The sequence below is a fragment of the Arachis duranensis genome, chromosome 4, assembly GCF_000817695.3.
Source record: "Arachis duranensis cultivar V14167 chromosome 4, aradu.V14167.gnm2.J7QH, whole genome shotgun sequence".
Taxonomy (NCBI): Eukaryota; Viridiplantae; Streptophyta; class Magnoliopsida; order Fabales; family Fabaceae; genus Arachis; species Arachis duranensis.
In genome coordinates, this window is record NC_029775.3 from 7617649 (window position 1) to 7641033 (window position 23385).

Genomic DNA, 23385 nt, shown 5'->3' on the forward strand with positions numbered 1-23385 from the left:
TCAACCTAGTAAAACACGAAATAAATATGAAAATAAAAATAAAATAGATATAATGAAATACATTGGGTTGCCTCCCAACAAGCGCTTCTTTAATGTCAATAGCTTGACAGTGAGCTCTCATGGACCCTCACAGATGTTCAGAGCATTGTTGAGACCTCCCAATACCAAACTTAGAGTTTGGATATGGGAGTTCAACACCAAACTTAGAGTTTGGTTGTGGCCTCCCAACACCAAACTTAGAGTTTGACTGTGGGGGCTCTGGTTGATTCTACAGTGAGAGAAGCTTTTCATGCTTCCTCTTCATGGTTACAGAAGGAGATCCTTGAGTTTTAAACATAAGGTTGTCCTCGTTCAGTTGAAGGACCAACTCTCCTCTGTCCACATCAATCACAGCTTTTGCTGTGGCTAGGAAGGGTCTTCCAAGGATGATGGATTTATCCTCATCCTTCCCAGTGTCTAGGATTATGAAATCAGCAGGGATGTAAAGGCCTTAAACATTTACTAACACGTCCTCTACTTGTCCATAAGCCTCTTTTCTTGAGTTGTCTGCCATCTCTAATGAGATTCTGGCAGCTTGCACCTCAAAGATCCCAAGTTTCTCCATTACAGAGAGTGGCATTAAGTTTATGCCTAATCCCAGGTCACACAGAGCCTTCTCAAAGGTCATGGTGCCTATGTTACAGGGAATTATGAATTTACCAGGATCTTGTTTCTTTTGAGGTAGAGTTTGCTGAACCAAGGCATTTAGTTCCTTGATGAGCAATGGAGGTTCATCCTCCCAAGTCTCATTACCAAATAATTTGGCATTCAACTTCATGATTGCTCCTAAATATTGAGCAGCTTGCTCTTCAACAATGTCTTCATCTTCTTCATAAGATGAGTAGTCATCAGAGCTCATGAATGGTAAAAGGAGGTTCAATGGAATCTCTATGGTCTCTAAATGAGCCTCAGATTCCTCTGGTTCCTCAAAGGGAAACTCCTTATTGGTCATTGAACGTCCCAGGAGGTCTTCCTCACTAGGATTCACGTCCTCCTCCTCCTCTATGGGTTCGGCCATACCAAGCAAGGTTATGGCCTTGCACTCTCCTTTGGGATTTTCTTCTGTATTGCTTGGGAGAGTACTAGGAAGAGTTTCAATGACTCTTTTACTCAGCTGGCCCACTTGTGCCTCCAAATTTCTAATGGAGGACCTTGTTTCGTTCATAAAACTTAGAGTGGCCTTAGATAGATCAGAGACTATATTTGCTAAGCTAGATTGATTTTGCTCAGAATTCTCTGTCTGTTGCTGAGTAGATGATGGAAAAGGTTTGCTATTGCTAAACCTGTTTCTTCCACCATTATTAAAGCCTTGTTGAAGCTTTTGTTGATCCTTCCATGAGAAATTTGGGTGATTTCTCCATGAGGAATTATAGGTGTTTCCATAGAATTCCCCTATATAATTCACCTTTGCTATTGCAGGGTTCTCAGAATCATAAGCTTCTTCTTCAGAAGATGCCTCTTTAGTACTGTTGGTTGCAGCTTGTAATCCATTCAGACTCTGAGAAATCATATTGACTTGCTGAGTTAATAGTTTGTTCTGAGCCAATATGGCATTCAGAGCATCAATTTCAAAAACTCCCTTCCTCTGAGGCGTCCCATTATTCACAGGATTCCTTTCAGAAGTGTACATAAACTGGTTATTTGCAACCATGTCTATGAGTTCTTGAGCTTTTGCAGGTGTTTTCTTTAGGTGAATGGATCCACCTGAAGAAGTGTCCAATGACATCTTAGCTAACTCAGACAGACCATCATAGAATATATCCAGGATGGTCTATTCTGAAAGCATGTCAGAAGGACACTTTTTAGTCAGTTCCTTATATCTCTCCCAAGCTTCATAGAGGGATTCACCTTCTTTTTGTCTGAAGGTTTGAACATCCACTCTAAGCTTACTAAGCTTTTGAGGAGGAAAGAACTTGGCTAAGAAAGCCGTGACCAGCTTATCCCAAGAGTTCAAGCTATCTTTAGGTTGAGAGTCCAACCATATTCTAGCTTTGTCTCTTACAGCAAACGGGAAAAGCATAAGCCTGTAAACCTCGGGATCAAGCCCATTGGTCTTAACAGTATCACAGATCTGCAAGAATTCAGTTAGGAACTGAAAAGGATCTTATGATGGAAGTCCATGAAACTTGCAGTTTTGTTGCATCAGAGAAACTAATTGAGGTTTAAGCTCAAAATTGTTTGCTTCAATGGTAGGGATTGAGATGCTTTTTCCATGTAAATTGGATTTTGGTGCAGTAAAGTCACCAAGCATCTTCCTTGCATTATTATTATTTTCAGTCATGTCTCCTTCTTTTTCGAAATTTTCTGTCAGATTTTCTCCAGAGAGTTGTGCTTTAGCTTCCCTTAGCTTCCTCTTCAGAGTCCTTTCAGGTTCAGGATCGGCTTCAACAAGAATGTCTTTATCCTTGTTCCTGCTCATATGAAAAAGAAGAGAACACAAAAGAAAATATGGAATCCTCTATGTCACAGTATAGAGATTCCTTATGCAAGTATAAGAAGAGAAGAATATAAAAAGGAGAAGAGGAAAAACTCGAACACGGAGAGGAAGATGGGGTTCGAATTTTGGGTGGAAGAGAAGTGTTAGTAGATGAATAAATAAATAGAAGGAGATGAAGAAGAGAAGAATTCGAAAATTAAATAAAATAAAAATAAAATTTAAAGTTAAAATTCGAAAATTAAAATTGAAATTAAATTAAATTAAAATTTAAAACAATTAGTTAATTAAAATTGAATTTTGAAAAAGAAGAGGGTGATTTTCAAAAATTAGAAAGAGAAAACTAGTTATATAGTTTTGAAAAAGATAAGAATTAAACAAAAAGATAAGATTAATTGAAAAAGATTTGAAAATCAAATTTTGAAAAGATAAGAAGTTAGAAAAGATTTGAAATTGATTTTTGAAAAAAAGATGTGATTGAAATTTATTTTGAAAAAGATTTGAAAAAGAAATTTAAAAAGATTTGATTTTGAAAACTAAAGTTGATTACTTGACTAACAAGAAATAAAAGGATATGATTTTAAAATTTAAAGATTGAACCTTTGCAAGTAACAACTTAATATTTTTGAATCAATCACATTAATTGTTAGCATTAAATTCAAAAATATGAAAGAAAGATAAGAAAAAGATTTTTGAAAATGAATTTTAAAATTTTTTTGAAAATATTAAGATAAAAATTGAAAAAGATTTGATTTTTGAAAAAGATTTGAAAAAGATATAAATTTTAAATTGAAAATTTGATTTGACTCATAAGAAACAACTAGATTTTAAAATTTTTTGAAAAAGTCAACTCAAATTTTCGAAAATTATGAGATAAAAAAAATGGAAAGATATTTTTTGATTTTTAAATTTTTAATGATGAGAGAAAAACATCAAAAATGACACATGACATAAAAATTTTGAATCAAAACACACAATGCATGCAAGAACACTATGAAAGTCAAGATGAACACCAAGAACACTTTGAATGTCATGATGAACATCAAGAACTTATTTTTGAAAATTTTTAAGAAAAGAAAAACATGCAAGACACCAAACTTAGAAATTTTCACACTTTAGACACTAACAAATTGAAAATACATAGGAAAAACAACAAAAGACACAAAACAAGAAAATATGAAGATCAAACAAGAAGACTTGTCAAGAACAACTTGAAGATCATGAAGAACACCATGCATGTATTTTCGAAAAATGCAAGAAACATAGAAAAATGCAATTGACACCAAACTTAAAAATTGACACTAGACTCAAACAAGAAACATAAAATTTTTGGTTTTTTTTCTTTTGATATTTTTCGAAAATTATTTGGAAGAAGAGAAATAAGGATTTCAAAATTTTTAATGTGAATTCCAGGAATCAAGCAATGTTAGTCTAAAGCTCCAGTCCAGGAATTAGACATAGCTCACTAGCCAGCCAAGCTTTTGTGAAAGCTCCGGTCCAAAACACTAGACATGGCCAATGGCCAGCCAAGCTTCAGCAGATATTGATACCTCCCTTGTATACAACAACTATGTGTGTAACTGCCAAATGGGTGAAGATCAACAAGCTCTTGTGATGATGAGTTGAAACCCCGGTCCAAAAGATTAGACATGGCTTACAGCCAGCCAGGATTCAACAAATCATCATGAAACACTAGAATTCATTCTTAAAAATTCTGAAGAAAAATATAAATTTTTTTTGAAATTTTTTTTGAGTAATTTTCGAAAATAGAGATAATAAAAACAAAAAGCTTAAAATTAAAATAAAATTACCTAATCTGAGCAACAAGATGAACCGTCAGTTGTCCAAACTCGAACAATCCCTGGCAACGGCGCCAAAATATTGGTGCGCAAAATTCGTGACGGTCCATCTTCTTTGGTAACGGCGCTGAAAACTCAATATGCGCGCTTATGATCTTTAATTCTTTGTCACAACTTCGCACAACTAACCAGCAAGTGTACTGGGTCGTCCAAGTAATAAACCTTACGTGAGTAAGGGTCGATCCCATGGAGATTGTCGGTATGAAGCAAGTTATGGTCATCTTGTAAATCGCAGTCAGGCGGATTCAAATGTTTATGGTGAATTAATAATTAAAATATAAATAAAACGTAAAATAAAGATAGAGATACTTATGTAATTCATTGGTGAGAATTTCAGATAAGCGTATGGAGATGCTTTGTCCCTTCTGTCTCTCTGCTTTCCTACTGCTTTCATCCAATCCTTCTTAATTCTTTCCATGGCAAGTTGTATGTTGGGCATCACCGTTGTCAATGGCTACATCCCGTCCTCTCAGTGAAAATGGTCCAAATGCTCTGTCACAGCACGGCTAATCATCTGTTGGTTCTCGATCATACTGGAATAGGATTTACTATCCTTTTGCGTCTGTCACTACGCCCAGCACTCGCGAGTTTGAAGCTCGTCACAGCCATCCCTTCCCAGATCCTACTCGGAATACCACAGACAAGGTTTAGACTTTCCGGATCTCGGGAATGGCCGTCCATGGGTTTTAACTTATACTAGGAAGACTCTGATCTCACGATCAGGGGGCTAAGAGATACACATTCAAGCCTTATTTGCATGTAGAACGGAAGTGGTTGTCAGGCACGCGTTCATAGGTGAGAATGGTGATGAGCGTCATATAATCATCACATTCATCATGTTCTTGGGTGCGAATGAATATCTTAGAATAGGAATAAGCTGAATTGAATAGAAAATAGTAGTACTTTGCATTAATATTCGAGGAACAGCAGAGCTCCACACCTTAATCTATGGTGTGTAGAAACTCTACCGTTGAAAATACATAAGTGATAATAGAGTAGACATGGCTGAGTGGCCAGCCTCCCATGGAGGTCTAAGATAGCATAAAACTAATCAAAGATGATCTGAAGATATAAATACAATAATAAAAAGTTCTATTTATACTAAACTAGTTACTAGGGTTTACAGAAATAAGTAAATGATGTAGAAATCCACTTCCGGAGCCCACTTGGTGTGTGCTTGGGCTGAGCATTGAGCTTTAAACGTGTAGAGACCTTTTTTGGAGTTAAACGCCAGTTTTGGTGCCAGTTGGGCGTTTAACTCTGCTTTGCAACGTGTTTCTGGTGTTTGACTCCAGAATTGGGCAGAGAGCTGGCGTTGAACGCCAGTTTGCATCGTCTAAACTCGGACAAAGTATAGACTATTATATATTGCTGGAAAGTCCTAGATGTCTACTTTCCAACGCAATTGAGAGCGCGCCATTTGGAGTTTTGTAGCTCCAGAAAATCCATTTCGAGTGCAGGGAGGTTAGAATCCAACAGCATCAGCAGTCATTTGTCAACCTCTGAATCAGATTTTTGCTCAGGTCCCTCAATTTCAGCCAGAAATTACCTGAAATCACAGAAAAATACACAAACTCATAGTAAAGTCCAGAAATGTGATTTTTAATTAAAAACTAACAAAAATATAATAAAAACTAACTAAAATATACTAAAAACAATGTCAAAAAGCGTATAAATTATCCGCTCATCAGGCGGCCTGCTGTTGTCAAAAGTATTCGGGGTGACAAGAGTGGAGGTGAACAGCGATTCTCAAGTCGTCACCTCCCAAATCAATGAAACTTATCAAGCCAAAGACCCTCTGCTACAAAAATACCTGGAAAAGCTTAGGGGTCTAAGTAAGGATTTTGAGGAGGTCGTGGTGCAGCATGTCCCATGGGAAAGAAACACACGAACTGACCTCTTATCCAAACTGGCCAGCACAAAGCCAGGAACGAAAAATCATTCCTTGATCAAAGGATTGGTAAAAGAGCCAGCAGTCGCCCTGTGCATGACCCGAGCAAATGTCGCTCCTTCATGGATCGACCCAATTACTGACTTTCTGGAAAACGGCAAGCTTCCTGACGACCACAAGGCGACGAAGGCGTTAAGAAGGGAGGCGGCCAAGTACGTAATAGTACAAGGCCAACTATTTAAGAGAGGACTAAACCAACCCCTGTTGAAATGCCTACGACCCAACCAGACGGACTACGTGCTAAGGGAAGTCCATAAGGGATGTTGCAGCCACCATATCGAGGGAAGACTTTGGCCTGGAAACTCGTGAGGGCCGACTACTTTTATCCCTCGATGATGATGGATTCCCAAGAATTTGTCAAGAGATGCAAGAAAAGCCATGAAAATGCTAACTTTCATAAGACCCCGGCAGCCGAGCTAAGCTTGCTAATGGCTTCCCGACCTTTCAGCCAGTGGGGGTCGACCTTTTGGGACCCTTCCTGGTAGGCCGTGGATAGGTTAAATACCTGATTGTGGCCATTGATTACTACACAAAGTGGGTTGAAGCAGAGCCACTGACCAGCATTTCATCAGCAAACTGCCATAAGTTCATGTGGAGACAGGTAATTTCCAGATTCGGAATCCTAGAGTTCGTGATATCAGACAATGGGACGCAGTTCATGGACAAGAAATTTAGGGAGTTCCTCACGGGCATGGGGATAAAACAAAGGTTCTCATCAGTGGAGCACCCACAGACCAACGACCAAGTTAAAGCTGCAAACAAAGTCATCCTCCAAGGTCTCAAGAAGCAACTCGACCAGAAGAAGGGAGCGTGGGCAGACGAACTCGCGTCAGTCCTATGGTCGTATAGAACAACACCTCAATCCTCCACCGGGGAAACTCCTTTCTGACTTACCTACGGGATTGATGCAGTAATTCCTGTAGAGGTCGGGGAGCTAAGTCCACGACTATTCCTGGGTGGAATTGAGGAGGCTATAGAAAAGGATCTGGTCGACGAATCAATGGAAATGCGCACTTGTCGGAGACGGCGCTGAAGCAAAGAATAGCACTTCGTTACAATGCTAGAGTGCTAAGGAGGAGTTTCGAGCTAAATGACCTGGTCCTACGACGCAACAACGTAGGCCTCCCAACCCTCGGGGAAGGGAAGCTGGCGACTAATTGGAAGGACCATATAGAGTGACGGAAGTGGTCGGCAACGGGGCTTAAAAACTGGAACGTTTAAACAGAAAAGTGGTACCCCAAACTTGGAACGTGGCAAATTTGACAAGGTTCTACCCTTAGCATCCAGAACGACCACCCGTTTCACCGACTTAGTAACACCCGTTTTACTTTGTGTTGAACTATTGTTAATTTTTTATTTTTGTTAATTTTTTATTTTTGTCATTGCCTAACATGATTCTCTTTCATTTTATTCTATTTTTTCTTTATTTTTACCTTTATATGGCTTGTCAACTAACCAGTTTAGCGCGATTACGGCTTCACGGGACTGATCACCCCAGGAGCTAACGACATCGTGAACAATACATTAAGCGGCTAGAAAAGTAAGCCAGAATTTGAACTTTTGAAAGCCACGAACCGGCTTTGCTAATTACTAATGTCAAAATAAAACGGTAAACAATTTGCTATTACCAATGTCAAAACAAAATGGTACACAAGCTCGTCGATTACCAATGTTAAACAAAACGGCAAACAAGTTTACACAAACTACTAAAGAGTTCAAACAAGATATTACAAAGTCTATATACATCACTTATTTGGGATGTCAACAATCTGACCATCCCGAATAGTTTTGAAAGCTCCAATTGCAGAAGTGTCAAAATCGGGAGAAAGCAGCTTGATCTGGGCCTTGATCGGTTCCTCGACCTGTGATTTTTGTAGTTTATCGAGCTTCAATTGGTGTGTTTTAATTGTAGAAAATTAATTCCCATAAGGAATTTTATTATCTCCTTGTGTTGGAGGTGTGTCGCAACCTGGGTAGTTCGTCACCTTTGAAGTCAGACACTTTGTGGTAACCATTTTCTAAGATCTCAGTAATCTTGTAGGGTCATATCCAGTTTCTTGTCAGCTTTCCTTCGCCCAACCTTTATAACCCGATATTATTTCTTATCAGGATAAGGTCATTTGTGGCGAATCTCGTAGTCATTCTTTGTCTCAAAATCTCTTTTCTTATCCGAGTTTGCTCTCAAGTTTTTGAAAGAAGGTCGAGCTCTTCTTTTTGAGCTTGAATGTTACCAACCTCATTGTAGAATGTTGCCCTTTGTTTTTCTTTATTTATGTCAATGGGAATCATGACTTTTGTGCCATATGCATGTCAAAAGGAGATTCTTCAATAGTAGTTTGAGTCGTTTTCATATGCTTATAACATTTGTGTGAGTTCTGAAAAGTCAGTTAGTAAAAGCCAGCTCATAACACCTTTTTGCTAGTGACCTGCCCCCAGATGAATTCCATAGATTTCACTTTGGGTTTCATCTAGAACCTCTTGTATTCGAAGTCAGGACGCACTTTGATAGAGGTGTTGAGATCCCTCTTTTATAGAAAATATTACAGACTAGGATGTAATGCTGAGCTTCTTTCATTAATTTTCTTACCTTCCTTTACTCTTAAGGAAGGATTTTGAATTTGATATATTCAATGCTTGGAGTCATCTATCCCTAAATTGTGAGGATGTTCATCTTGTTGACTTCTTTTGATACTGAAGGTAACTTTAGTGTTTCTTGAATCGGGATTTTATTATTATCCCAAGTTTTGTACTGGCTAGCTTGGAGAAGATATCAACTTGACCATTATGCTCTTGGCTTATATGCCTGATCTTTCCTTCTTCATTTTTTAGGATGATCCCTGTCCTACTATCAGCTTTGTTTGATGATTTATCCCTTAGTCATGGAGCTCTCTTTTTGTTCTTTCCGCAAGGAAGTCGGCCAAGTAATGTGACTTGATCACCGCGAGCTTCGTGCTTCAAATTGAACTCGAATAGCTCCTATCTCACTGTAGCATCTGACGTGCACTATCCATTTTTTTGAAGGATATGCTTCATGGACTGATTGGTTCGGGCTTTGATGGTTTGAGCTTGAAAGTGGGACCACAATCTCTAGGATACCAGGACCAAAGCATATGCAACTTTCTCAATTTCTAATAGATGAGCTAAGCTCTTTGTAGTACCTTATTGGTGAAGTAGGCAAGCTTTTCCCCATCATCATCTTCTCTGAATAAAGCAGAGGCTACTGCTTTGTCAGCCATAACTAAATATAGAACGAGTTATTCTCCCATATCAGGTTGGGTAAGAATTGAAGGGTGAGACAAGAATTGTATGAATTCTTGAAAGACTTGTTCAAATTCCTCAGTCCATGTGAAGTCGAGCTTCCTTTTAAGCAGGTCTAGTTAACTTCAATGCCCCCTTTTGGTGAGCATGAACCCCAAAAATTTCCTTACTTCTACGGCGAAGGTGCACTTTGTTTGGAATATTTGTAGGTGTAGTTAAGATTCTACACACCAAATCAGACGGATAAGGTCGAGAGTAAGTTTTGAACTCTGGATACAAGTCGGGTATTGTTCATACGCTGGGTCGAGCTGTCCGACCCGGGATGTTCTACAAACAAAGCGACCAACTTCTTCAGGTCAGGACGACCTGACCTCTTCTCAAAGAGCTCGGCCAAGTCACAGGAAAGCCCAAGAAGGGCCCAAATCGAGAACCACGCCCCAAATCCTAAGGCAGTCCAAGCCTACAGAGAGAAGGGTGGTTCCTTGGAAGATAAGATGACCTCACTTAAAGATAAGATAAGATAACTAACTTATCTTATCTAAGAAGGTCACTCAATGCCATTATAAATACACTGGAGTACCCAGGTATAACTCATACTCTGATTCTACTGAAAACCTGCTTAATACCCTTGCTAACTTAAGCATCGGAGTCCCTTGCAGGTACCCCCACCCTCCGGTGACGAAGGATCAGCACCACCACCAAGTCCAATAAGTTGGACACAACAGCTCCGACCAGTATAGAAGATCTCGTCCGAGATCGACCTACAGTTTCAGGTAACCCTCGGAACAGGTATATTAAGTCGGGCATAACTGCCAACGTAGATCTAGTCTCTTAATCTTTGTAGATTGTTGATCGGATTTTTAATAATTTTGGACTTGGCTCTCATAATAAGCCAGTGCATGAATGGTGCCCCTGCTCGAGGTCGAACTTTATGAAGTCAAACTCAGGCAATTAGTCATGGCATTCTTGAATCTTACTATTTGTTGCTATGTGATTTTTACAAGTTATTTTGGACTCTCTTTCTGGGAGGTCAGGTAACTTGTTTTATACTTGTTGTGTCGATCTAGTAAGGTCGGATACTTATCTCTTGGCTTGAGGAGGCATTCTTACAAACCACCATCCTTTTTCAATTTGTTTTAAACAAATTGTTGTGAGGTCGGGTTACATTCTCTTCGTGTTGATATTTGATTATGATCACGCTGTCATTAAGTTATTTTTGCGATTCATTTTAGGTTTGCCCCTTGCCAGCTTGTTTTAGTACAAGTGGCTTAATGAGGTCGGACCACGATTTGCATTTATAACTTCTTACACCACTTTGGATTTCGTCACTTAAAGTCAGAAAAAGTGTGCATTAGGGAGTAAGGTGCGCTTTCTAGCTGTAGTATCCCTTTTGTTGTAGACATGGTACAATCTAGGTAGATCGTTTTCGAGTAAGTTGGATATGTTGTAGTAGTTCTTTTCCAAGTCTTAAGTGACTTTGTTGGGATCTCTTCATTTTGGTGTTGGCTTTTCTTCGTCCGATTTTGGCTCGATGTCATTTTGGATCAGGACAAGGTCGCCAGTTGAAAAATTCTTCGTATGACCTCCTTATGGCCATTTATGCTTAGGATCTGGCTCTTGAAGTCATACCTCGAGAAAGCGGTCGGAATTTCTTTGTAAGCTCTAAGCTTATCCGACCTTGTTGTAAAGTCTGACCTTTAAAAGAGGTCGGATTTTTCATTGTGAGCTTTTAAAGAGATTGGATTTTTATTTGTAGACTTGAATCCTCAAAAGAGGTCAGATTTTCTTCATAAGCTTCGATCCCTAGAAAAGGTCGGATTTTTCTTTCAGGTAAGCTTCGAGGTTTTCGACCTCTTTGTAGAGTTGATCATGAAAGAGGTCGGATTTTTTTTTTCATAAACTCCAAAAAGAGGTCGGATTTTTCTTTATCAGCCTGGAGGTTTTTTTATCTCAGTGTAGAGTTTCACCTTTAAAAGTGGTCGGACTTTTCTGTATGAGCTCTAAAAGAGGTTAGAATTTCCTTTGTAAGCTTGGAGATTTTTGACCTCATTGTAGAGTTCAACCTTTGAAAGAGGTCGGCCTTTTCTCTCTGAGCTCGAAAAGAGGTCGGATTTTGTACAGTATTTTTTGATCTGGAGACTTCTTTGCAATTGCTCATATGGTTATGTTGATCAGTAGATCTATCACAGGAATCTACGTTGGGATGTTGGAAATTTCTTGGGACCTTTGCGCGTATGACCTCTTTAAAGAAAAGATCGTCCCCTCCAATGAAGACTAAGCCTTTGTCATCCTGACTTTCTTTTTCCCTTGTCTCGGATTCCAGTTTTCTTGATTTATCTTCAATCTCTCTTCTATTGTGAAGCTCTTTTTGGAGTAGGCTCTCCGATTCTCTTCGTCGTTGTAACTTGTTTTCCAAGAGGCCTCCATTTTTTTCTGAAGTTGGACGCAATTTATCCTTCTAGATGTTGATCATCCACCATTATCAAGGGTTGAGCTCTAGGTTCCCGGCAATGGCGCCAATGTTTCGGGACTTACCTAAAACCAAATGATTAGGCTCGAATGGAAGGCCCAAACGTTGAAGGAAGGTGGCCTCTGAGTTATCCTATGTCAGCGAGCCGCCGTTCGAGTTGTGTGTTTGGAAAGGTGGGAGGTGGTACCTACAAGACACTCCAATGCCTAAATCAGCAAAGGGTTAAGCAGGTTTAAGTGTATTGGAACCTAGATGTACCAGAGTGTGTCAGGGTATTTATAGGAGACGAGCCAATAACCACGTTGAAGTAGTTCCACTTCTGATGGTGGATAACCGTCTCTTTATCTTAGGATTGTTGGGATCTCCCTTCTAGAAGTGGGAGAGAAATTTACGGAGGCAGTTATTCACTTAGATAAGTGTTAAGTCCCTGCTTACGTCGAACCCAACCTCTTGAAGAAGGTCGGATAAGTGGTGAAGGCCAATCTGCTGGATTGAGCCTTTTAACTTAATTTGGGCCTGGTTTATGATTTGGGTCAGGATATGATTTAACTTAAAGGATGTGAATCTGCGATTCCCTTCCACGTAGTTTTTTATTTTGCTATTTATTTTATGTAAAAACTCATTTAGTCTCTAGCGGTCTATTTACAATTTAATATAAGTATAAATTACGATAATTTGTAATAGTTTATGTATAAATTTTAAAATTTCTATACTCTATAATAATTTATATAATTAAAACAAGTTTCGATACATGTTTTAAATGTTCGTAATATGAAGAGTTCAAGTGTTATTTAAAAGATATTAGTTTATACTTTTAGAATGTTTTAATTTAATTTGATGTATTTTGATTTTGTATATTTAATTATTAGATTGGGGTTTATGTTTGTGAGTTTAGAGCTTTTCTATATTTTAACCTAATAAGAAGTTATAAATATCTCATAAACGAGGGTAGTCGTAGGTTATAAATATCTCATAAACGAAGGTAGTCGTAGTATAGAATGATTTAGAAATTTAAAATTTTCTTTTGGTTTCGTAATAAAACCATGGTGTGGACAATTGAAGTTGAGAAGTCTCTATTGTTGCATCAGAAAATTGGATAGAAGATTGAGAAGTCCTTCAATTCAATTTCCAAACTAAGGCGTTGACAAGTTAGGCTGAAGAATCCCTTTCTTGTTGCGTCAAGAAATTGGGTAGAGAGTAGAATAATTCTCTTTGTATTCAATTTCAATATATCCTTTTTGTTTCTATTTCAATTTCAATTTATCTTTTTTTATTCCGTTTGAATCTTTATCTTTTTGTTTATCTTTTATTCCTTTATCAGTTCAAAAAATATAATCATTATCCGAATGTTGTAATTGAGTAATTTAAATTCTATTTTATTTATTTATGCATTTTGTCTTAGAAAAAGATAAATAACTGCATATTATCAGTTAAATATTATTAGGGATATTCGATTTAGTAGGATATCAACTGTGTCCCTAACGGAATTCTTTCTAAAATAGTGCCAAACATACAGATTGTTAAAAAAAAAAAACAAACGGACTCTAAGTGAAATTTGGTTTTAGTTGCTCTGACAGTCTTGCGTATTCTGGCATTAACCATAGCAGCTTCCACCCTTGGCTGCAAATTTGATATTAAACACACAAGATAGTATTAGATAACCAAATACAAAAAAATAATGCACCCAAGAAAGCACAATGTGTAATTAGTAGATGAACTCAGCAAAAATATAGAATGCTTCACAAAAATTCTTTGTTGTTGATAGTCTTGTATTCTCTAAACCTACCCATGCCTATAAACCCCAAAATAACAGTTATAGAATCAAGTGCATGGACACGGTAACTACTAAAAAGAAATGGAATTTGAATAAAACAAGAACCATTTGATCATCAGCATAGTTAGAAAGACGTACATAAGGAATATTTAGAAATGACTCACTAAAATCAGAGACTAGTGATATACCTGGGTACCAACCAACAAAAAGACATCTGCATTCTCAAGACCAGCAATGCTAGTATTCATAATATATCCCGATCTCAAATCTGCACTAGTATTTTCACCAATGCCTTCACACCACACATTATTTGATCCCATCTTATTTACAAAATCTTTTAGTGCAATCATGGACTCAGCATCGGAAAGTTGCCAGCTATTCCAACAATTTCTTCTGGTTCAACTTTGTGGGCAACCTCAGCTACCACAGCAAGGGCATCGCGCCAGCTGACAGACTTAAAACGTCCATCAGGACCACGAATCATAGGTTCATTTAACCTCTGCCTCTTCAAACCATCATAACAAAAGCGGGTCTTGTCTGAAATCCATTCTTCATTTATGTCCTGCAAAGGGAATGCAGAATAAACTATATCGGCAAACTATAAATATAAAAATGAACCTTCTAGACAGAAGAAAAAAGGTGCTACAGTAACAATGACAAAGAAGCATGGAACTATGAAAAAATATGTTGAACAACAAAAATTTTGCAGGCCAAATTTTGTGGGGTCCAATATAAGGCATGCAGGGAGTCTAGGTAAAGCACCTTATTCTCCCATCCCCTCCCCTTCCTCCCCCCACAGGATCCTGTTGAGTGAAAAACTAATGAGGGAATGCAACCCCACCAAAAATACATTAACATGTTAAAACCTTACTGTCCCTCCAATATCTCACCCACAAGAGGATCAAGTGCTCCTTAAACATCTGCAGACTAACAACAGCTTAGTGTATCAACAGAGTGATGATTTTTGTTTACAGAAACAAATAAATTTAAATGCCACAAAAATAATTGGAGCCATATCAACCACAAGAAAGAACCACAAACAGTTAAGTAAAATATTTTCATCAGATCAAACCTCATTTAGACGAGGGAGAATACGCATGACTTCAGGTCCTCTGCTGTCAATTCGAATATTGGATCCAACGGCATCAGTAACATCAATGCTTTCTGTTCCCTTTAATTCCCAATTTCGGGCTTTAAAAGCAAAAGGTTTCGACGTGAGTGCTCCAACAGGACAGATATCTATCACGTTTCCAGAAAGTTCACTTGTCATAAGTTTCTCAACATATGTCCCAGGCTCCTCTCCACTGCCACGACCTAACATGCCAAGATCCTGAACCCCAGCAACCTCTGTTGCAAACCTAACACACCTGTTTTTTGGAGGGGGAAGGAATTTCACAAGAGCCTTTTAGCAAACCACATAACATTGCTTTACACAACATTTAGCATTCAAGTGAGTAAGTGAAAACATAAAATGGAAGGTAATTTTTACTTCATGTAAATTAGTTTAAGACAACTTAAAAGAAGCCAAAGCCAGCCCAAACAGGAACAAAATGAAAATCAGATTAACATATCTCCAAGGAAGGCAATTTTCACTCCATGTAAATTAGTTTAATACATAATCTTTTTCAAAATCTTCCATAATGTGGTATCGACCACTGACTCATTTTAGAATAAGGGGATGCTTAATTCTTTTAAAGATTATTCCACAAATAAACATGATATAAACCATTAAAGTGGAAGTTACTTATCTAGAACAATATAATCATAGCTTGTATAACATAATGCATTCCTGACTTCCACTACACAGAACCTTTATTTATTTATTTTGATACAAAAAGAAATAGCACCTTTATATCCAAAATTCACACAATTAGATTTGCAAAATAGTGTGTTCGGCTTAATGCGAATGATAACTTATAATTTCTCTATTATAGAAACACAATACAGGGAAATATGTGTGCAAAGAGAGAAAGGGAGAACTAGTGAGAAATCTGCAAAATTAACAATTGACACGGATAATTACTAAACACAGAAACAACGGTTTGAAAGTTTGTTCTTTTTAAAAAAAATATAAAATAAAAAAAGCACCAAAGATAACTGGATTAAAGCTAAATGATATTTCATTACCATCCTCTGCAAACTACATCATGTCAACAAGGCATCAACGTAACCCGATCAAACTTCATAATATGTTCAAGGAAGCACAAATTTGGACATAAACTGTTAATAACAAAGTTTTGTACATGCCAGTGGAAATCAATTAAAGAAAAAAGAAATCATCATAATGTGCCGAATCCCTCTAATCATGAACATGATCAAATTCCAACATGTCATAACCGTATCCGGCAATCACAATACAAGAGGGACACCAAAATGAAATCCTATGCATATAATCAACAAAAGGACGAACTACAACAGCTAATCATTCAAAAAGAAAAAGAAGAAGAATAAGAGATAGTTATACTATTTAATTGATTAATTAAAAATAATAGATAATAGACATACTATTTAGCCAATTAGTTATAGTTCCAATGGCATAATCTCCACATTACTCAATTAACAAGTTCGAATCTCCTATCTTTGATTAAAAAAAAAAAAGACATACTATTTAATTAATTATTATTTTTATTTTTTTGTATAAGATCTTAAAGAATATTTATGGAATCCTAAACTTGAGAATCTGGAGCAGCAGTTTTGTTCTTTTGAGCAGAGGACTTGACAAATTTGTTCCAATATGGATGATTCTCCCACACAAGAGAAATTTCTTCAATGGGAACACCCTTTGTCTCTGGCAAGAACTTGTAGATAAAGATACTCATAACAATCACAAAGAATGCAAAGAAGATGAAGAGCCCGAACTTCATATGGCACAACATCGCAGTGAAAACTTGGGCAACGGCAAAGGTGAAGATCATATTAACTGAAACGTTGACGCTCTGAGCCGCCGATCGAACTTCAAGCGGGAATATTTCACTGGGTACCAACCATCCTAGTGGACCCCACGACCATGCAAATCCCGCCACGTAGATACATATGAATACCACAACAGTTAAGGCAAACCACTTGGGAAGAACTCCAGGGTTTCCATCTGTTCCAAATTTGCTACCTATTGCAGCTGCGATCACAAGCTATACATACACACATACACAACAAATTAAACTTATATATATACCAACAATAATATTAATAATGAAATTTTTATTTTAGTTAATGAAACACATGTAACTAATATACCTGACAGATAAACATTTGAGCACCACCTTCGAGAAAAAGCTTTCGTCTGCCAACCTTGTCAACGGTAAAGATGGAAACAAGGGTGGCAAGGGCGTTACAACCTCCGGTAATCATGGCAGACATAAGGGAAGCAGTTCCACCAAAGCCAATAGTTTTGAACAAAACAGGAGCATAGAATGTGATGACATTCATGCCAGTGAGTTGTTGGAAGAAGGGAATGGCTATGGCCATGGTGAGGTGAGGCCTGTACTCACTTTTGAGCAAAGAAGACCAAGGATGCTTGACCTGTTTGGAGGCTTCACTGGCAGCAACAAGATCCTTAAACTCCTCGTCAACATCATCGGTTCCACGAATCTTGATTAGTTCCTCCTTGGCCTTCTCAGCTTGTCCACGCTCGATCAACGAGTTTGGAGACTCAGGAAGAAACATTGCACCGATGATGATCATTATTGCAGGGACTCCTGCCAAACCTAAGCTATAGCGCCACCCTTCGCCGTTCTCCATCTTGGCAAAAAGGTAGTTCAGAATATTGGCAACAAAAATGCCAATGGTGATTGCCAATTGAAACAACATGTTAAGTGCTCCTCTGTATTTGTATGGAGCAACCTCGGATACGTAGATCGGCACAGACTATCAACAAATAAGAACATGTAATGATTATTATGAATTAGGAAGAAACATCATACAGATAATTATTATTATTATTAGTAGTACCTGATTGGCGCATCCGATTCCAAAACCTAGCAACATGCGGCCAACAATAAGCATCCAGACTTGCTGGGCGAAGCCGTTCAAAGCTGCACCGGCGAGAAAGAGAACACCGCCGGAGATCATGGTGAGGCGCCTACCGAAGGCTCGAGTTACCTTGGATGCAAATATTGAGGCCACAAGAGCAGCCAAATAGAGAGAGGAAGTGAAGAGTGTGAGCACTTGGCTATCAAATTTACAATATTGGTTATCAGTGGGCTTAATGTTGTGCTCCTTTGCGTACACATCAGGGAAGAATTTCTTCAAAAAAGGATCCATGGAGGTGACTCCACCTGAAATGCCTAAGTCATATCCAAAGATAAGACCTCCAAATGCAGCGGTGACACATGTTATGAAGACTCTGAAAGTGAGTTTTCCGGGATAGTTCTTTTCGGAAGACCCCTTCTCTATGAAACCACCTGCCATTATCGTATTAGCCAACACAAGCAATCAGTTAAAACAGATGAACACTAAACAAGAATAGCTCTTATTTATAGTTGAATTACTTAGCGGATGAAATTTATCTAACCGATTAATTATCTTTCTAGCTGAATTACTTTGCGGATAAAGCTTATCCAAGTGTTTAAAATTTTAAATTTAAATATCTATCTTCGGTTATTCAGTTAGCATAAAATCTTTTTCAAAATCATATATTTTGATTTTTGAATTTTAAATAATCTATTTTCATCTCTTATTTATCTATTTATATATAAGGTGAAAACTCAGGTACAGTCGATCCGAGTTTTCATCTATATATAATTATAATTATAATTATAATTCTTTTGTTGTTTGAGGAAGTGTGATTGTGCGCACTTGTTTAAAAGAAATTTGTAATATACGTAGCTGGTTCTCTCTCATCTTGGCGCAGTAGGTTTGGGGCTACAATCTTGATTCGAGCACGAAGAGCACCAACTGAATCGTAGGGCAAATCGATTCCAGACACCTTCAGACAGAGCCCGAATTATCTTCCAATCATCCCTGGAGTCACCACTGTTGGAACTGCAGGCAGAGTTTGTTGAGTGCATCCTTCAGTATTTTCATAGGTTCCTTCCTTCTCACTGAATGCTGCAGCTGGCAAAATGATGTTGGCACGATAAACACTCTTGTCACCATGGTGACCTTGATAAACAACAAAAGAATCAGCTGGGATCTTGTCCAAGTTTATATCATCGGCACCCATCAAATATACAAAATTTGCAGACTCGAGACTTTTTTCAGATTGAGGCACAAGTCCAAGGTCAAATGCAGCAGCCTGGGCAGCATGAAGAAGTAATACATTAAGGCCGTTCCAATCAGGTCTGACAACCTTCCCTTGTTTTGCAATGGTTTCAATAGCTGCAAAAATTGCATCCTGGTCCTTTCTCTCGAAGATTCCAGCACCAACAATGATAACAGGGTTTTTGGCATTTGATATAGTCCTGGAGAATGGGTGGTGGCCCTCAGCAATTTCAAGTAGTGTTTGGGGGCCAGTACCAAGATGTTGGTGGTCATAGTTGAAATCAGTAGCAGGACCGATGTACCCAACCTTGGCTTCAGTTGCTCTGACAGTCTTGCGTATTCTGGCATTAACCATAGCAGCTTCCACCCTTGGCTGCAAATTTGATATTAAACACACAAGATAGTATTAGATAACCAAATACAAAAAAATAATGCACCCAAGAAAGCACAATGTGTAAATAGTAGATGAACTCAGCAAAAATATAGAATACTTCACAAAAATTCTTTGTTGTTGATAGTCTTGTATTCCCTAAACCTACCCATGCCTATAAACCCCAAAATAACAGTTATAGAATCAAGTGCATGGACACGGTAACTACTAAAAAGAAATGGAATTTGAATAAAACAAGAACCATTTGATCATCAGCATAGTTAGAAAGACGTACATAAGGAATATTTAGAAATGACTCACTAAAATCAGAGACTAGTGATATACCTGGGTACCAACCAACAGAAAGACATCTGCATTCTCAAGACCAGCAATGCTAGTATTCATAATATATCCCGATCTCAAATCTGCACTAGTATTTTCACCAATGCCTTCACACCACACATTATTTGATCCCATCTTATTTACAAAATCTTTTAGTGCAATCATGGACTCAGCATCGGAAAGTTTGCCAGCTATTCCAACAATTTCTTCTGGTTCAACTTTGTGGGCAACCTCAGCTACCACAGCAAGGGCGTCGCGCCAGCTGACAGACTCAAAACGTCCATCAGGACCACGAATCATAGGTTCATTTAACCTCTGCCTCTTCAAACCATCATAACAAAAGCGGGTCTTGTCTGAAATCCATTCTTCATTTATGTCCTGCAAAGGGAATGCAGAATAAACTATATCGGCAAACTATAAATATAAAAATGAACCTTCTAGACAGAAGAAAAAAGGTGCTACAGTAACAATGACAAAGAAGCATGGAACTATGAAAAAATATGTTGAACAACAAAAATTTTGCAGGCCAAAGTTTGTGGGGTCCAATATAAGGCATGCAGGGAGTCTAGGTAAAGCACCTTATTCTCCCATCCCCTCCCCTTCCTCCCCCCACAGGATCCTGTTGAGTGAAAAACTAATGAGGGAATGCAACCCCACCAAAAATACATTAACATGTTAAAACCTTACTGTCCCTCCAATATCTCACCCACAAGAGGATCAAGTGCTCCTTAAACATCTGCGGACTAACAACAGCTTAGTGTACAACAAGATGATGATTTTTGTTTACAGAAACAAATAAATTTAAGTGCCACAAAAATAATTGGAGCCTTAGCAACCACAAGAAAGAACCACAAATAGTTAAGTAAAATATTTTCATCAGATCAAACCTCATTTAGACGAGGGAGAATACGCATGACTTCAGGTCCTCTGCTGTCAATTCGAATATTGGATCCAACGGCATCAGTAACATCAATGCTTTCTGTTCCCTTCAATTCCCAATTTCGGGCTTTAAAAGCAAAAGGTTTCGACGTGAGTGCTCCAACAGGACAGATATCTATCACGTTTCCAGAAAGTTCACTTGTCATAAGTTTCTCAACATATGTCCCAGGCTCCTCTCCACTGCCACGACCTAACATGCCAAGATCCTGAACCCCAGCAACCTCTGTTGCAAACCTAACACACCTGTTTGGGGGAAAAAAAGGAATTTCACAAGAGCCTTTTAGCACACCACGTAAGATTGCTTTACACAACATTTAGCATTCAAGTGAATAAGTGAAAACATAAAATGGAAGGTAATTTTTACTTCATGTAAATTAGTTTAAGACAACTTAAAAGAAGCCAAAGCCAGCCCAAACAGGAACAAAATGAAAATCAGATTAACATATCTCCAAGGAAGGCAATTTTCACTCCATGTAAATTAGTTTAATACATAATCTTTTTCAAAATCTTCCATAATGTGGTATCGACCACTGACTCATTTTAGAATAAGGGGATGCTTAATTCTTTTAAAGATTATTCCACAAACAAACATGATATAAACCATTAAAGTGGAAGTTACTTATCTAGAACAATATAATCATAGCTTGTATAACATAATGCATTCCTGACTTCCACTACACAGAACCTTTATTTATTTATTTTGATACAAAAAGAAATAGCACCTTTATATCCAAAATTCACACAATTAGATTTGCAAAATATTTACCTTGTACATTGAATGCAACGAGTCATCACAGTCTTCACCAAAGGTCCAAGGTTCTTATCTACCACAGATCTCTTCATTTCAGTGAACCGACCACGATCAGAACCAAAAGCCATTGACTGATCCTGAAGATCACATTCCCCACCTTGATCACAAATTGGGCAATCTAGTGGATGGTTCATCAATAAAAACTACATCACTCCTTCTCTAGCTTTCTTTGCAACAGGTGTGTCGGTCTTAATTTTCATTCCTACAGATCAATATCTCATTAGCATAAATCTTTAACAAGAATCAGATCAATAAAAGGTTAAAAACCCCATCCAAACAAAATCCAAGCATTGTATTCATTTAGTGTGTTCGGCTTAATGCGAATGATAACTTATAATTTCTCTATTATAGAAACACAATACAGGGAAATCAGTGTGCAAAGAGAGAAAGGGAGAACTAGTGAGAAATCTGCAAAATTAACAATTGACACGGATAATTACTAAACACAGAAACAACGGTTTGAAAGTTTGTTCTTTTTTAAAAAAATATAAAACAAAAAGCACCAAAGATAACTGGATTAAAGCTAAATGATATTTCATTACCATCCTCTACAAACTACATCATGTCAACAAGGCAACAACGTAACCCGATCAAACTTCATAATATGTTCAAGGAAGCACAAATTTGGACATAAACTGTTAATAACAAAGTTTTGTACATGCCAGTGGAAATCAATTAAAGAAAAAAGAAATCATCATAATGTGCCGAATCCCTCTAATCATGAACATGATCAAATTCCAACATGTCATAACCGTATCCGGCAATCACGATACAAGAGGGACACTAAAATGAAATCCTATGCATATAATCAACAAAAGGACGAACTACAACAGCTAATCATTCAAAAAGAAAAAGAAGAAGAATAAGAAGCCGACCAGGAAGAGCAGGCATGGCGCAAGAAGCAACAGGCTTGGGAGACTTCCCGACCACGACAAGACACATGCGGCAGTTACCGGCAATGGAGAGGCGGCTGTGGTAACAGAAGCGGGGAATGTCGACGCCGGCAACCTCACAGGCCTGAAGGACAGTCATGCCCTTGGGGATTTTCACCGGGTACCCATCCACGAAGACCTCGATGGCGTCCTCCGGGTTAGGGAAGTGTACCCTAGCGCCGGCAACGGGGGTCCGGGGCGGAAGATCCGGGGGAGGGGCCTGGGCCTGGGCAGCTCGGGCTTTTGGAGCTCGGGCTTGGAGACAATGGTGCGGATGAAGATGTTCCTAGGGTTTTGAGAATTGAGTAGCCTTGAGGTGGGTCTCATGGCCTTTGAAGCTAACAAGCCCAGCCCCATTTTTCGTCCGATTCCTTCTTCTTCTTCTTCTTCTTCTTCTTCTTCCTCCTCTCTCTCTCTCTCTCTCTCTCGCTATATATATCTATGAGATTGTGTTACGGCGTTCCTGTGGGATTTGAGGGGTGCTGTCGGATCGTTGCAGGAATCTGAATCTCCGATTGATCTTTGGGTCTATTGATTTGAGTGGGGAGAGTGTTGGTGTGTGTGGAGTTGAAGGGGAAGAAGAAAAATTATGGTGGGATGCTCCGGTTTATTATTCGGGTTGATCCGGTCTGTATACGAATGGTGTTGGTGAATGAAATGATGAATGTAGAATGTTGTTCAAATGGGCCTCTCAATTTCATGCTGCTTACGCTTATAGTTTCCTCTCCACATTTTTTGGGAGTATTGCCCATTCGTTCAGTCACCGACCTATGCTTGTGATTGTGACCAGTGAGGGACTACGCCAGTGTTTTTTTTTTCTGGATGTGGCCCAATGGCAGCTAGGCTGCCCAAAGACCCGAAACCGCCCTACCCGGACAATAAACCGGATCTCACTCAAGCTTCTCTCCAGCCTCCAGGCACTAGGAGGAGGTCTTCACTCTTCATCTTCTAGCCACCACTCCGTCGTTGAGGGCCTGTCTCATCTTTTCAATTGCCTCAAAATACAT

The 23385-nt window shown here is 38.4% G+C and overlaps 2 protein-coding genes, 1 non-coding gene and 1 pseudogene across 4 annotated transcripts; 2 read left to right on the plus strand and 2 right to left on the minus strand.

Annotated features, from left to right (window-relative positions):
* The first annotated feature begins 1819 nt into the window (after positions 1 to 1819).
* LOC127746940 (small nucleolar RNA R71) lies at positions 1820 to 1927 on the plus strand. The gene has a single exon (XR_008008745.1). It is a non-coding gene; the product is annotated as a small nucleolar RNA R71 (small nucleolar RNA).
* Positions 1928 to 6872: 4945 nt separating this feature from the next.
* On the plus strand, positions 6873 to 7462 carry LOC110280405 (uncharacterized). Its single transcript, XM_021141420.1, has 2 exons — positions 6873 to 7059; positions 7254 to 7462. The coding sequence occupies exons 1-2, from the start codon at positions 6873 to 6875 to the stop codon at positions 7460 to 7462; spliced, it is 396 nt and encodes a 131-aa protein (XP_020997079.1).
* Positions 7463 to 15975: 8513 nt separating this feature from the next.
* LOC107483117 (sugar carrier protein C) lies at positions 15976 to 20697 on the minus strand. 2 transcript variants are annotated; one of them, XM_052260135.1, is made up of 4 exons: positions 20584 to 20697; positions 17734 to 18185; positions 17020 to 17649; positions 15976 to 16913 (listed from the first exon to the last, which is right to left on the minus strand). In XM_052260135.1, the coding sequence occupies exons 2-4, from the start codon at positions 18043 to 18045 to the stop codon at positions 16452 to 16454; spliced, it is 1404 nt and encodes a 467-aa protein (XP_052116095.1). In that variant the 5' UTR covers positions 18046 to 18185; positions 20584 to 20697; the 3' UTR covers positions 15976 to 16451. The 2 variants fall into 2 exon arrangements, with proteins under 2 accessions (XP_052116095.1, XP_015959215.1); XM_016103729.3 differs by lacking the exon at positions 20584 to 20697 and having other exon boundaries at positions 17734 to 18192.
* On the minus strand, positions 18257 to 23125 carry LOC107483088 (NADH dehydrogenase [ubiquinone] iron-sulfur protein 1, mitochondrial-like; annotated as a pseudogene).
* Between the last annotated feature and the right edge of the window lie 260 nt (positions 23126 to 23385).